Genomic DNA, 15156 nt, shown 5'->3' on the forward strand with positions numbered 1-15156 from the left:
CCCTATTGGACCAAGGAGGAGGAAAATAACACAAAACCGACTTACTTTGTGGTTCTAGACTAGTTGATAACAACCATCATTGATGTAGCAGTGTGAAGTATACCACATAAATGAATTAATAAATAAATACAATTCTCTACTAATTAAGGTACAAAATAATCAGCAAACATGAATTTGGCCAGTTGATCGTTAGTCCTCCCCCCAAGAACACTCTCCCTTTATGAGGAAAAAAAAAATTCTACAAAAGGATCAATAATATTCAAACACAGCTATAAAAGCTGAAGTTATCCTATACGTCTAATTTGGGCAACCCTATTAGTCAAGGTCTTGTAATAACGTAAACTAGTGGCTATGAGAAGAAAGCCAAGTCAGTGAACTTGGACAAAGCAGTCACCAGTTTTTGCTATAAAAGCCCCAAGTTATTTTCATACAGAGGAACAAACAGAGAAATGGGTTCCTCAAGATTGCTAATTTTCTTCGTTCTTCCTATACTCTTGGTCTTGGCCCCTCTTGCTCCTACCATAGTGGGCCACCATACCTCCGGCGCTTGCACGGACAATGCAGACTACTGCTGGAGCTGCGTCGACAATGGCGGCATGCAGCCTACTAACAACGCCTCCAACAATGGCGGCATCTACAGACAAAACCTCAACACCCTCCTCTCCTCTTTAACTTCCGACCCCAAAATCAATCCCAGATTTTACAGTTCTTCTCTGGGACAAGCCCCGGACAAAGTGAACGCAATTGCCGTATGCAGAGGGGACGTTGCACCCGAAGATTGCCGCACCTGTTTCAAGGACTCTGTTCCCATTTTCCTGCAGAAATGTGCTGATCAGAAGAAAGGAATCATATGGGCACAGAGCTGTACGGTTCGATACTCGAACATCTCGATTTTTGGTGTTCTTGAATATGTTCCTCTTAAGAATGTGCCGAGCCCGCATAACGTATCAAACCCTGAACAGTACAAGCAGGCGCGCGACCCCATATTTGAAAATTTAAGTGAGAAAGCTGCAGCAGGGGACTCTGATTTAAAATTTGCAGCAGGGAATGTGTCGGTGCCTGTAACAAATGAAACTATATATGCAACTGTCCAGTGCAGCCCTGATTTGGACAAACAAAACTGCAGCGATTGCCTTAAAGAGTCCATCTCAGAAATTCCAGTGTGTTGTGATCGTGTGGGTGGAGGAAGAGTTCTTAGACCCAGCTGTTATTTGAGGTTTGAGTCCAGTCCTTTCTGAGTCTGGAGCAGATACCCTTATAAACCTTCCAAGGTATAATAATTTATTTTTGTTTGTTGCTTAATTTCTTGTTTGAGCCCCAATTAGTTAACACCACGTTGCTAACAAACAGAGCCTTGTGATTTTTGCAGGAAATAATATGTGTGGAAATAATACGAGTAACATTAATATTATCAGCATTTGCGTTCTTGTGAGAGTCTGGAAGCGAAGAAGGGCAACACAGTTTATTCAATTTTGTTTTATTACAATTTGGAATTTAACAAGGGCCCTCTTCGTTTGTTAGTGCTTCAATTTGTCAAGACCCATGTAATAGGGATTACTCCCTTTTTTCTAATAATAAAAATAAGGATTATTCTATGGTTTTTATTTATTTATTTATTTATTTACAATACGATATTCTAACCATGAGGTGTCTTTGACTGCTTTTGGATGAATGTTTGCTTGAAATTGAAAACCATGTCATTGTCTTAGGCTTGCAAGCAATTACGGACTGAACCAATCAACACCATTCTATATACAATACGCATGGAGATGTCATTGTCTTAATAGATGGAGAAATAAACCCCAAGATTTTAGCACTATAACTAACAATCACATCGTGCAAAGAGATCAGAAGTCATAACCTAAGAAATCTATTGCATATCTCAAACCTGATTAATCTATTGCATATCTCAAACCTAAGAAATGTTTCATGAACCATTAAGAGAGTACACATAGAAGGGAAGATGGCACTTTATCAGTATGGTTGCTGGTTAATCATTCCCAATTTCTATTTTGTCGAAACCTGATTAATCTTCACTTCTTTTTTCCTTGTGTTTTATCATTAATTTTTTTCTTCATATTTAGGATACATCAACCAAAAGCAGATTAAAAAATGAATTTTTATTTTATTTTAAAGCACGCTTGGTCTTTACTTTCCAGTGTTTTATCGGCAACCATAACAGAAATTGGGAATGATTTCCATTTCTAAGATTTCTCCAAGAGAGGAAAGTCATTGAATCGACAATTGATTAAAAAAATTAATAATAAGAACGATGGAAATACCTGAGCTAATCTGATAGAACCCAAGGGAGTCAGAAAATGAGCACCTTGGAAGATCAGAGCAATGAAAACGCAAACTGATGGTCTAAGCAGATGGCTGTGTAAAACAGTCGAAGCCTCCAGATGTAGACATCGAAGAACCAACCCAGCTCTCCCATCTTTACCCCTGTAGCTCTCCAACCAGCCAGTTGAGATCGAACCAGACGCCTCCCAACCCTAAACAGCCGCTAGTTACATCCGAAGGAAAGAGAGGGCAAAATGGGAAAAACACAAAACAATAGCCAAGGGCAAAACCGTGATTTTACTGTGCAAGGGAGAGAAAAAGCTGGCTGAACAGTTAAAAATAAAGGTATTTTCATAAATTCACTGTGCTTAGCTACAGTGTTTAGTTGCATTAGGTTTTAGTATATATAGAATATATAATTTTGCGAGGGTTGATGGCTTATGTGACAATTGTATGCGTTAATCTATATCAATAACCCAAGTCATACTACCAACAAAATCGACTTCTATGTTATTGATATACAGTGAATATATGCTTCCGAAGTATGTGATGCATGGACACTTCTCTGTTAAGTCGGATGTCTAGTTTTGGTGTCTTAGTTTTGGAGATAGTAAGCGGAGAAAGAAAGAGTTTTCGTCGCAGAGAGAATGTGGAATATCTTCTGAGCTATGTAAGTAAAAAGGAAAATAACAGAATTTTTTTTTATTTTTAATCTCTGATTATATTTCTACAAATTGACAAATTAATGGTTGCAGGCATGGAAAAGTTGGAGGGAAGGGACAGGTTCAAATCTAATAGATCCCAGAATGGGGACTAATTCAAGAAGTGAAGAAGTTATGAGATGAATCCACTTTGGGTTATTATGTGTGCAGGAAAATATAGCTGATAGGCCAACCGTGGCTTCTATACTTCTGATGATCAATAGCTCCTCTCTCGCTCTTCCAGTGCCCTGAAAACCAGCTTTCTTTTTGCACAGTAGTTGTTAAAGCACCAGAAGATGAGCTTTCACTGATCACCCAAGTATATCCATAACATAGATACATGCATGCATAGAAACTACATTTATGAAATTATATATAATAATGTAATTTAGCATTGATTTTTGACGCAGCACAACATCAATTTTATTCAATTTTCTTCTAAATAATGTTTGTAATTTACCAAGTCTAATATTCAGCTTTACTAATTATCCATGGTCATCCACCAAAAAGTGAAAAGGGCATCGCAAACCAAAGGAGGAAAGACTTGTGAGGGAGTATATAACTTATAAGAAGCGTCAATCAATCTAGACGTGCTGGTAACTAAGAAGCATCAATCAAGCTAGAGTTGTAGAATGAAAGTTATGGTAGACAGAAGTTTGAAGGAGGAAGAAGCGTGGAATAAAGTATCGTGGATGACTTTAATTTACTTTCAGATAATCAAAGTCTCCTCAAAAATCAAACCATCTTAGTTTCAACCGTGTTTGAAACCTCACGCTGGTCAAATTTGAAGAACCAAGTGATAGGGCTTGATCCAAAAATTCACCGTACTTTGAAAAATACTACGAACCCATAAACACATCTACTTTCCTTTAACCACATTCAAATAACCATTTCATCTCTAGAAAAAATGAAACAAAATTGTCTTGTACACTTCTAACAAACCCAAAATAATTCTCCAAAATCTTATAAGTAGTTTTTAAGAATCATAAAATTTCTTGGGTGTCACACGCACACATACTGTAACATATTTAGGTTTTAGATTTTGTTTATTTATTTAGCACCTGGTATCTTCTTGCTTCAAATTCAAATGACTAGCTTCTCGTGGCTTCATTATTATGCATGTTTATCTCCATGCAGTTCTTACACTCAAATGACTCACCTTTTGCACAAAGGAATAATTGGATGAAGGGGAGTGCTAGCAACCTTCTCCTTCGGACCTTCTCTCTTCTTCTCATGACAAGTGTCACTTTCCTTATACTTAAAACAATGTCATTAATGCATCACACAAATTAATTTTTGTTTGTCAAGTTTACCCTTATTAAATGTATTAACTTATTTTAATAACAAGCTAATTTTTTTTACAACTTTCTTATCACCTTGTTAAAAAATTAAATAAGAAAATAAAAACTGAAGTGTTTTTTTTAAAAAAAATTTCCAAAGACAACTTGTGTTTTGTTAAAAACAAAATAAAGATGATAACAATGTCATGTAACAAATTTTATTTTATTTTTATTCTAAAAAAATGACGTTTTTCTTTTTTTTTTCTTATTTAATTTTTAACAATGTGCTAAAGAAGTTGTAACAAATTTTGAATAAATTGAAGGAAATATAAAAGCCAATACATTTTAAAAGGGTAAACTTGGAAAACAAAAACTAAATTGTGTGATGCATTAATGACATTGTTTAAGTGTAAGGAAAATGACACTTGTCATGAGGAGAAGGGAGAAGGTCCAAAAGAGAATGTTAGAGAGAATGTTGCTAGCATTTCTCTTGGTCATAATTGGACCCCAACCGCAAGCTCAAATTAAGGTCAGACCATCTAGACCTAGTATATTTTTAAGTCAAGAAACCATCTTGTCTTTCCTTTTTATAGATAAAGTTGTCTTGTTGTTACTCGTTGTCAGTTGAGCAATGAAAATGGGTTCCTCAAGATCAATGCTTTTCTTCATCACTCTTGCTATTATTATCTTAAACCTTGTTGCTCCCACCATGGCCCAAGATGATGGTACGTGCACACACGAAGGTGAGTACTGCTTGAAATGCTCTGATACTGTCCCCTACACGGCAGGTGACAAGTACCAAGAGAACCTCAACAGCCTCCTCTCTTCCTTCTCCTCCAACACCCAAAACAATTCCGGGTTTTACAGTTCATCCAGGGGACAAGACTCCAACAAGGTCAATGCAATTGCATTATGCAGAGGAGATCTCCCACAGGACTCTTGTCAGGCTTGGCTCAACAGGTCTACTCATATTCTCTTGCAAAATTGTTCAACTCATAAGGAAGCAATCATATGGGCAGAGCGTTGTATGGTGAGATACTCACACGAAGTGATATTTGGTATTGAACAAACGGACCCTTTTAAGCGTTTGCCTAGCCCAAATCCTGCTAAAAATCCTCAACAGTTCGAGGTGGTGCTTACCCCCTTGTTGGATATCTTAAGTGAAAGAGCTGCGGCAGGGGATTCTCTTAAAAAATTTGCAGCAGGGCATGCACCTGTCCCTGGAGGTGAAACAATATACGCACTTGCTCAGTGCACTCCAGACATGGACAAGAAAAACTGCAGCACTTGCCTTAACAAGACCATCTTAGATATTGGCGGTGGAATGAATGGAGGAAGAGTCCTTAAACCCAGCTGTAATTTAAGGTATGAGATTTATAGTTTCTTTGACTCTAGAGCCGGTTCGTTAGTAGATATTCCACCTCCAGTTCCGCCACCGCCAGCGCCAGCACCTGAAGAAGGTATGTATGCTTATTATGGTTACCCTGCAAATCTTCAATTTGATCCATGTCTTACAATTGTGTGGTGTGGTTTTGGTTTTTGATAAGATATCCCATCTGATTTTCAGCAAAAAAGAAGGGTAACACAAAACAAACTGTCATCATCATCATTGTAGTTTTGGTTGTTTTTGTCACTATTTTCAGCAGCATATGCTTTTTCTTCAGAGTAAGGAAACGAAGGGTAAAACTTGAACAAGGTAAGTTCAACTCTGTTTATTTATCTTATCTGAGGTTCTGGAAGTCTGTTTGCTAATTCATTTTCCCCTTTTCAGATGAGAATTCGGAAGACATTAGTCTGGTGGAATCGTTGCAATATGATTTTGAAACTATAAGATCTGCAACAGATGACTTCTCTGATGCAAATAAGCTTGGACAGGGTGGATTTGGAGCCGTTTACAAGGTAACGAAACACTATCACAAGGAAAAAGATTCATCATGAATGAATTGTTTTGCGTAATTAACTTTTCTAATTTTCTTATAAACCTTCAGGGTAAGCTAGCGAATGGAAGATATATAGCTGTGAAAAGGCTCTCTAAGAATTCTGAACAAGGTGATCGTGAATTCAAAACTGAAGTCACGTTAGTTGCTCAACTTCAGCACCGGAACTTAGTGAGGCTGCTAGGTTTTTGCTTGAAAGCAGGGGAAAGAATCCTCATTTATGAATATGTGCCTAACACAAGCCTTAATCACTTCATTTTTGGTATCTTTGCTCTACTTCTTGTCATAATTCATAATCATTTCTGCCTCCATTTATATTATAAAAAAGCATATTAATAAAATCATGTTTCATTTTGATGGAATTGTATTTAGATACAACTGATCACGCACATTTGGATTGGGAAACACGTTACAAAATCATAGGAGGCATTGCTCGAGGGCTTCTTTACCTTCACGAAGATTCCCGACTACGAATTATTCACCGTGATCTTAAACCTAGCAACATTCTGTTGGATGAAGACATGAATCCTAAAATTGCGGATTTCGGCATGGCAAGATTGTTTATGATGGATCAAACTCAAGGAGATACTCAGACAATTGTGGGAACCTAGTAAGTATCTGCAAATTTCAAAGCTAAATTACATTGTTGTGCTTTTTCACACCAGAACTAAAATTTTAATTTGATGAATATAATAATGCAGTGGATATATGGCTCCAGAGTATGCAATTCATGGACGTTTTTCTGTCAAGTCGGACATCTTTAGTTTTGGCGTGCTAGTTCTTGAAATCTTAAGTGGTAAAAGGATTAACAGTTTTCGAAACAGAGAGAATGAGGAGGATCTTTTAAGCTATGTGAGTATGAATATAAGGTTTTACATTACCAAACTCTTTTGCTACCAAAAAAACATAAGAGAAAGCAGCATAATTTCTTCTTTAATTAATGTGTTTATAAACTTGATAGGCCTGGAGGAATTGGAGGGATAATACAGTGGCAAATATCATGGACCCAAAGCTGAGGACAGGTTTAGGAATTGAAATGATGAGATGCATCCACATTGGTTTGCTATGCGTCCAAGAAAATGTGGCAAGCAGACCATCCATGGCTTCAGTTGTCTCTATGCTTAGCAGCCATTCTGTCACACTCTCAGTACCCTCACGACCGGCATATTATTTGCAATATAACAGTGGATCAGACTTAACAGGGTCCGATGAATCCAAAAACTCTATGCATGTGTCAAGAAATAAGAATTCAGATTTTACTGAACCATATGCTCGCTAGGACACCTATAGTGCACCAGGCGCACCCATGCGCCATTTGTCCTTTATGATGCTTTCAGATTTTTTTAAAAATTGGTTATCGGTTATATAAGTTATCAAGTTTCCACTTTTTGAGAATGCAATTGCATAAGGGTGATGCAATTATGCCATTCCTGTTTGGTAATTGGCATATGATTGGACATGTTATTTTTCAATTGTGTTTATTCTTTTTGACTCACGATGACATGCTTATGACTTTCGCAATGGTATTTGTTTGCTTTTATAAATCTAAAGTTACCGTTTTAGACTCTTTTTTTATGAGAACTGTATGACTTTTTTTTTTTTTCCTTCTGATTTTGATATGTCACCTCATTGTAGCTTTACTCAAGTTCATTATGAGTTGCTGGTTTTATTTATATGAATTATGATGGCTAGTTGTGGTTTATTTATATTACATTGTTAGGATTAAAATCAAGAAAAACAAGAATAAAAGTAGAAAGTTTACAAGTTTTCTCATAGATTACAAGATTTTCAGTAGTGTTTATAAGGATAATGACATAATTTTACTCGTCCAAAGTCCATTCTTACCTTGGTACTATGTATCATTTTCTTTGTAAATTAAGGTATTACAGTGTTATGATTAGGGTGGACTATAATGTTGTTACAATTATTTCAATTATTTCACAACATTTGCAGATTTTTTCATGATTCATGAGTTAGGGGTTGCTTTATATAACTTGTAACCAAAATCAATAAAACTTGGGTAACTTTATATAAATCCAATTGGCCAAACTGAAATTATTTTTTTTCTTTTGTACTTGTAACCAAATACAATTTTTGAACATCTATACTATTCTTTTTGTTTTGTTATTTCTTAAATGTGAATAAATTACTATAAGGAACTAAAATACGACTACATAGTATAACTCGTTTCCATGTTTAATATCAATCAATGATAAGATATTAAACTCTTTTAAGATCATATCAATAAATATCCACTTATATTATAATAAATATTATATGACATACTCTGAAGCCACATTATAATTACTTCTCAAGATGACATATTATTATATAAAAATATATATGTATTCGTGTTTATTCTAAAAATAACTTTAAATAAATGTCTTATAACAAAAGATGACTCATAGCATCATCCAACAAAAATTTCCCTTATGATCCTTCTTTGTTTTTTGGTTCATATCTTCGTAATATAATTGGTTCATGTTCCGATCAATAAAAAAAATGTTAAATAAGAATATATAATAATATAATAATTAAATAATATATATGTACTTTATAATCAATATATAATATATAAATATGATATTTACATATAATATATGACAGGACCCGATCCTAATTCCACTTTGGAATTCGAACCAAGCCCCGTACGTGTCCGACATCTGGCAACTGTCGGACACAATTGACCATTTTATCCTTCCTGCTATAGTTACTATTAAAATTTTCTTTGGACTCCTGCCGAAAATTCGGCAGAGTCTCCTCTGTAATTTGATCAAATCCAAAGTTTTCCACCTGTTAAACAAACCAATAATTCTTCACCAACTGCCAGAATAGTCAATCAACCAATCACCTGTTCAAGTTTTCTACTAAACTAGATATCAGAGCATATTCTAAAATTTTCAAGGTTTCAAGGGTTTACTACCGAATTCTACCTTACTTAACGGCGCGGAAGCTGTGACTGACCCGGTGGTGGATCCCGTATACTTCTATGGCCTGGGGGCGAAAAACAAGGTTAAAAATGTGAGTAGACAAAAATAATGTTCTTGAAAAACAATTTTATAGACATAATAACCCCCATTTAAAAATAGTTAAATAAAACTAAACACGTACTCTTCATTTAAAGCAAGCTAAACTCAAGGCATCCTATATAAATCATATTCAAGCTAGAAAAGTTTGGTACAAAAGCACTGAAACCAAAGCTTGCATAAAACACAGAAATCAAACTAGTATAAAAGCTCTGTGCTCAAACCTTACATAACTGAACAATATATAAAGGCATCACTGCCTGAAAAATCGGAGAAGCTGATATAAAATAACTGAAAGTCATAATTAAATAAGGTAAAACCAAAATCCTTTGAAAATACCACCTATTTGTACCCCTGTCATAACCGTCAATTCCCTGGCAGGTCTCGGGCGTCACACAGGCTACCCGAGCCGCAAACTGGCGAAATCAGGGGACTATGATCAGCCTGTCCGCCGGCAGATTCCTCGATGACACCAAGTCAGCTCGAGTCGCTCTGGCAGGATGCAGGGGACCGTAGTCAGCCTGATCCGCAATCCTGGCAGGTCTCGGGGACACAGAGTCAGCCGAGCCGCAATCCTGGCAGGTCTCGGGACACCAAGTCTGCCGAGCCGCAAATCCTGGCACTCACGGTTCGAGCGTCCCCGAAACTCGTGAGGCAAGTTAAGTGCACTGAACTGAAATCGGACTGGATGTCCGTAGACATCGGTCTAACTGTTGGTAATCACCAACAAAGATGGGTACGATGTGGGTTTAAAATAAATTCCATTATAAAAATCCGATTAAAAAGGAAATCTTAAATGGTGCTGCTGTTTCATCTGATTCCAACCATAAACTATGTTTCTATAACTTGTAAATAAGCAGCACGGACTTATAGAACTGTTACAGTACTGATCATGTTCGGAACCGTAGTAAAACTTACTCAAGATCAAATAAAGAAATTTATTCAAATAAACTCATTTCTAAAAATTTATTTATATAAAATCAATATAAACTCATTTATAGAACTTATTTATATAAAATCAACATCAAATCATTCATGAAATCTTGTTTATGAAAGAAAGTCCACTCACAAATGGTCCGAGCTAATTGGACCTCGTAAAGTTCTTTTCGGCGATCCTGTCGGGCTCCTGGTGCCTGATAATCCATAAAGATTAAATCAATAAACTGCTGAATAAAGAGAATTTCAACTAAACACCCTGCCCCCGGCTCCTAGAAATACGTGCATTCAAATTTAAGTTACTCCTGAGCCCACATTAACTTTTTAGACTCTTAGGTCAGTTTTGAAAGACCCGACGCTTACTTAAGCGATAAGCTATTCGACCGGCCGACCCGGGACCCCGCGGGTCCACTGCCTCCGATGGCCAATCTGGGATTCCCTGAGGTTTCTTATAGAGCGGGAACCATGTTTTGCGAATTTGGTTCGAAACGGACGGTCGGATTGGCCAAAATCGCGTTATCGCTTAAAATCCAAACCCTAGCCCCAGGGTTGGTGATTCCGGAGTATCCGGGACTCCGATTCGCAATCCGTCAAATCCTACACGATCCTGACATCATGTAGACCGACATATCTGAAATTCAGCGCGATCCGATTATTTAACGACACTGCACCCATGGATCGCGCGATATGAAAAATCCGTTCGGGGCTCAAACGGACTCCGAATCGAGATCCGCGAAATCTCACACGCTCGTGACGACACGAGGGTCACAAATCTGTACAGAATTACATCAGTACCCTCGCCCACGTGCTCCAGCACGCGCCGGCAGCTTTGGGTGTCCAAAGCGATTTCGGGTGGCCGAAAAATCTCGGAACCAAGACTCCAAACTCCTACCTTAGGTAAAACACCCCATTTGGAGTCACTTTTGTTCTTGGACAACCCCCAAAAAGTGACCAGAAATAGTAGTTTCGAGCCGCCGAAGTTCTGGCCAGATTTCAAGTCGAAAATCGAACCCCTTAGAGCTAAAATCGATCGAAGCCCATATGCCCATCAGCTAGAGCACAAAAAATAGCTGAGAAACCATACCTTACTCGATCGATTTGGTGGAGAAACGAAGAAGAATTTCGAGCTGAAAATTTGGGTAGCTTCGGACGAACCTCCGTCGGAAAACACGATTTTCCAGCCAGCTCAGGGCGGCCCCGGAGTGGAGGCTGGTCAGGTTGTGACGGTGACACGGAGACGGACCCGTAGATATCCACGGCGGAGATCGGCTCAGCCTGTGGTGGCCGGGCCGCCGCCTGGAAGTCGAACGGGCGCAATTCGCGGGTGCGACGCGAAGGAGAGAGAGGGAAGAGAGAGAAGTGACGGGAGAGAGAGAGAGGGGTATAAAATCTGACTTTTTGGCCAAATTACTATTTTGTCTTTCGCGGTTTTTAGACCATATCTTCTTCGTTATGGCTCCGATTCGGGTCTACTCCATGTCTACGAACTCGTTTCGTCGTGCTCTACGCAATGGCGTAAGCGGAATTCCCAAAGTCTTTCTCGATTAAAAAGTCAAATTTCCCCCATTAAAATATGCGAGGGCAAACTTGTCTTTTTGCAAAAAAGATATTTTCCTTACTTTTTTAGATATTTTCTTTCTTTTTAGATATTTTGTTTTGGGTTCTTACAATATATACAATATCAACTATAATACTTGAAATTTTATATAAGTATGTAACGTAACAAAATACTAAATGAGGTAATGAAGGAGAAGAAAGTGATTAAGTTACCATCTCATTTGCTTCTCATGTACGAAATTTTAGAGTTCAAGCTAATTCTAAAATAATTTGAGAGAAATGTCTTAAAACTAAAATTATATATTATTTCTTGCATATGACTCATAGCATATTCAAAATATGCTTTTACAAACTTATTTCTATGCCTAAACAAATAATTTAATATATTGTCATCCTCATATTCATGTTCCCACAAAAATTTCTCTATGATCTTCCTCTGATTTTTGGTTCATATCCTTGTTATATAGGTTTTCCCTTTCCCATCCATAAAAAAATTGTTTCATATAAGAATATCCACTCATAAATATAGTATTTACATATAATATGTGTAATTTCAACTAAAATACTAATGTAATTACTGATGTATTTACATAAATATAGTCTTTCTTCTTCTTTTCTTTTTTTGCCTTAAATTTGTGGCACCAAGTAATTACTGATGTAAAAGTTAAAACAAATTAACAGTGGTTCTTGAATCTTGCTCATGTCCGCGTGTTTAAGAGGGACAACCCGATAACAGTGATTGTCCAGACACCACAGGCCTACACAAAGAGAGTCTAAGTCCACAGGTCAGGTCAGGTCTTCTCTTTGAAATGTCTAAGGAGAAACAAATAAAAAACCAAAAGCAAACGTACGCAAAACGCACTCTTGTCTTTTGGTACTCCCCTCTTGTGTATTGCCTTTACTTCCCTGCTATATCCATCCACGGACAAGATCAATAACAAAGTCGTCAAGCAACCATCTAGACCGGGGCCACAAGCAGAGTCAAGGTCTTCTCTTAATGTCCTATCCTATCCTATACGTCTAATTTGAGCAGCCCTATTGGACCAAGGAGGAGGAAAATAACACAAAACCGACTTACTTTGTGGTTCTAGACTAGTTGATAACAACCATCATTGATGTAGCAGTGTGAAGTATACCACATAAATGAATTAATAAATAAATACAATTCTCTACTAATTAAGGTACAAAATAATCAGCAAACATGAATTTGGCCAGTTGATCGTTAGTCCTCCCCCCAAGAACACTCTCCCTTTATGGGGAAAAAAAAAAAAAAAAAAATCTACAAAAGGATCAATAATATTCAAACACAGTTTTTGCTATAAAAGCTGTAGTTATTTTCATTCAGAGGAACAAACAGACAAATGGGTTCCTCAAGATTGCTAATTTTCTTCATTCTTCCTATACTCTTGGTCTTGGACCCTCTTGCTCCTGCCATAGCGGATGACCAAAACAGCCACACTGTTTGCACGGAGAAAGCAGACTACTGCTGGAGCTGCTCCAATGCTAACAACACCATCAATGGCAGCATCTACAAACAAAATCTCAACTCCCTCCTCTCCTCTTTCCCTTCCAACGCCCAAATCAATTCCAGGTTTTACAATTTTTCTCTGGGACAAGCCCCCAACACAGGGAACGCAATTGCCGTATGCAGAGGGGACGTTGCACCCAAAGATTGCCTCACCTGTTTCAGAGACTCTGTTTCTATTCTCCTGCAGAACTGTACCAGTACTAATGAGCAGGAAGCAATCATATGGGCAGAGCGCTGTACGGTTCGATACTCGACCGTCTCGATTTTGGGTGTGCTTGAAGATGAGCCTGTTCTGCGTTTGAACAGCCCACGTAACGCATCAAACGCTGAACTTTACAATCAGGTGCTTAACCCCTTATTTAAAAATTTAAGTGAGAAAGCTGCAGCAGGGGACTCTCTTTCAAAATTTGCAGCAGGGCATGCGCTGGTGCCTGTAACAAATCAAACTATATATGCAACTGTCCAGTGCAGCCCTGATTTGGACAAACAAAACTGCAGCAATTGCCTTGAAGAGTCCATCTCAGATATTCGAAAGTGTTGTGGTGGTCTGGAAGGAGCAAGAGTTCTTAAACCCAGCTGTTATTTGAGGTTTGAGTCCAATCCTTTCTATGAGCCTGGAGCAGATACCCTAATAAACCTTCCAGGCGAACAAGGTATAATACTTTATTTTTGTTTGTTGCTTAATTTCTTGTTTGAGCCCCAATTAGTTAACACCACGTTGCTAACAAACAGAGCCTTTTGATTTTTGCAGGAAATAATACAAGTGGAAATAAGCCGAGTAACATTACAACAAAAGTGTCGCCACCGTCGTTCTTTCGATTGGTATTGTCATTGTGCTTATTATCAGCATTTGCATTCTTGTGAGAGTTTGGAAGCTAAGAAGAGGAAGAAAGTTCATTCAATTTTGTTTGATTACAAATTGGAATTTAATAAGGGCACTTTTTGTTTGTAAGTGCTTGAATTTGTCAAGGCCCATGTAATAAAGATTACTGCTCTTTTTCTTTTCTTTTTTTTTTTTTTTTAAATAATAAGAATAAGGATTATTCTATGGTATATTCTTTCTTCTTCTTTTTTACAGTACGATATTCTAAGTTATTTTAATATACGAGTTCTGATGCAAAGTGCAGACACTGTATGGTATAATCTTAATTTTGCTTTTGTAATGTCTAAGTGTATATTCGTGCCAAATCTAAAGGTCTTAGCAAGATTTTGGTGGAAGGAGATTCTAAGCTCATAATTGATTGTGTTAACAAAGTTTGTGAAGTCCCCTGGCGTCTCTAAACCTTGGTTAAGAATATTCATTTCTTGGCTTGTTGTGAGGAAATCTCCTTTCAAAGTGTCCCACGTGAGGCAAATTTTTGTGTTTATGTTTTCTTGAAATTGAAAACCATGTCATTGTCTTAGGCTTGCAAGCAATTACGGACTGAACCAATCAACACCATTCTATATGCAATACGCATGGAGATGGCCGACAACCACCCATCGAAACCCACAACCAACTCCTCTCCGTCCCTCTTGTGAGCTCTCTGTTTTTTTAATAAATAATTTTGGCTACTTTTTAAATTTGCATTTTGGGATGAATTCTTATTTGGCTTTCTTTTATGCAGGTTCCAATTTCTTAGCGTGGGAATCGGTTCATCACCTTGCTGCACCTTTCTGCTTCTTAGTCTAAAAGTGCAGACTTTAAGAGCATCTCCACCGCAGGGACTTGAGCCAGGGCAAGAGGCCCATTCCCTCGGTTTTGGACCTCCAGGGCAGCACCTGCAGCCCGGGCAAGCCCTGGGTCCCACCAGCCTGGGCAAGCCCAAGGGTAGATTTTGCCTGGGCTTCAGTCCGAGAGCGCTGATGTTAGTGTTGATGTCACGATGACTTCAGCGAGTCAAAAAAATTTAAAAAAATGGAAAAAAT

The 15156-nt window shown here is 37.8% G+C and overlaps 3 protein-coding genes across 3 annotated transcripts; all 3 read left to right on the forward strand.

Annotated features, from left to right (window-relative positions):
• The first annotated feature begins 410 nt into the window (after positions 1-410).
• LOC117623930 (cysteine-rich repeat secretory protein 38-like) lies at positions 411-1604 on the forward strand. The gene is made up of 2 exons (XM_034354980.1): positions 411-1271; positions 1370-1604. Exon 1 carries the CDS (start codon positions 450-452, stop codon positions 1236-1238), a length of 789 nt encoding a protein of 262 aa, XP_034210871.1. The 5' UTR covers positions 411-449; the 3' UTR covers positions 1239-1271; positions 1370-1604.
• A 3269-nt stretch (positions 1605-4873) lies between these two features.
• LOC117623922 (putative receptor-like protein kinase At4g00960) lies at positions 4874-7482 on the forward strand. The gene is made up of 7 exons (XM_034354969.1): positions 4874-5724; positions 5832-5960; positions 6036-6163; positions 6253-6463; positions 6574-6811; positions 6903-7053; positions 7163-7482. The coding sequence occupies exons 1-7, from the start codon at positions 4896-4898 to the stop codon at positions 7478-7480; spliced, it is 2004 nt and encodes a 667-aa protein (XP_034210860.1). The 5' UTR covers positions 4874-4895; the 3' UTR covers positions 7481-7482.
• Positions 7483-12951: 5469 nt separating this feature from the next.
• Positions 12952-14301, forward strand: LOC117623928 (cysteine-rich repeat secretory protein 38-like). The gene is made up of 2 exons (XM_034354977.1): positions 12952-13901; positions 14000-14301. The coding sequence occupies exons 1-2, from the start codon at positions 13082-13084 to the stop codon at positions 14110-14112; spliced, it is 933 nt and encodes a 310-aa protein (XP_034210868.1). The 5' UTR covers positions 12952-13081; the 3' UTR covers positions 14113-14301.
• The last annotated feature ends 855 nt before the right edge of the window (positions 14302-15156 follow it).

Source organism: Prunus dulcis, chromosome 4, assembly GCF_902201215.1.
Source record: "Prunus dulcis chromosome 4, ALMONDv2, whole genome shotgun sequence".
Classification (NCBI taxonomy): domain Eukaryota; kingdom Viridiplantae; phylum Streptophyta; class Magnoliopsida; order Rosales; family Rosaceae; genus Prunus; species Prunus dulcis.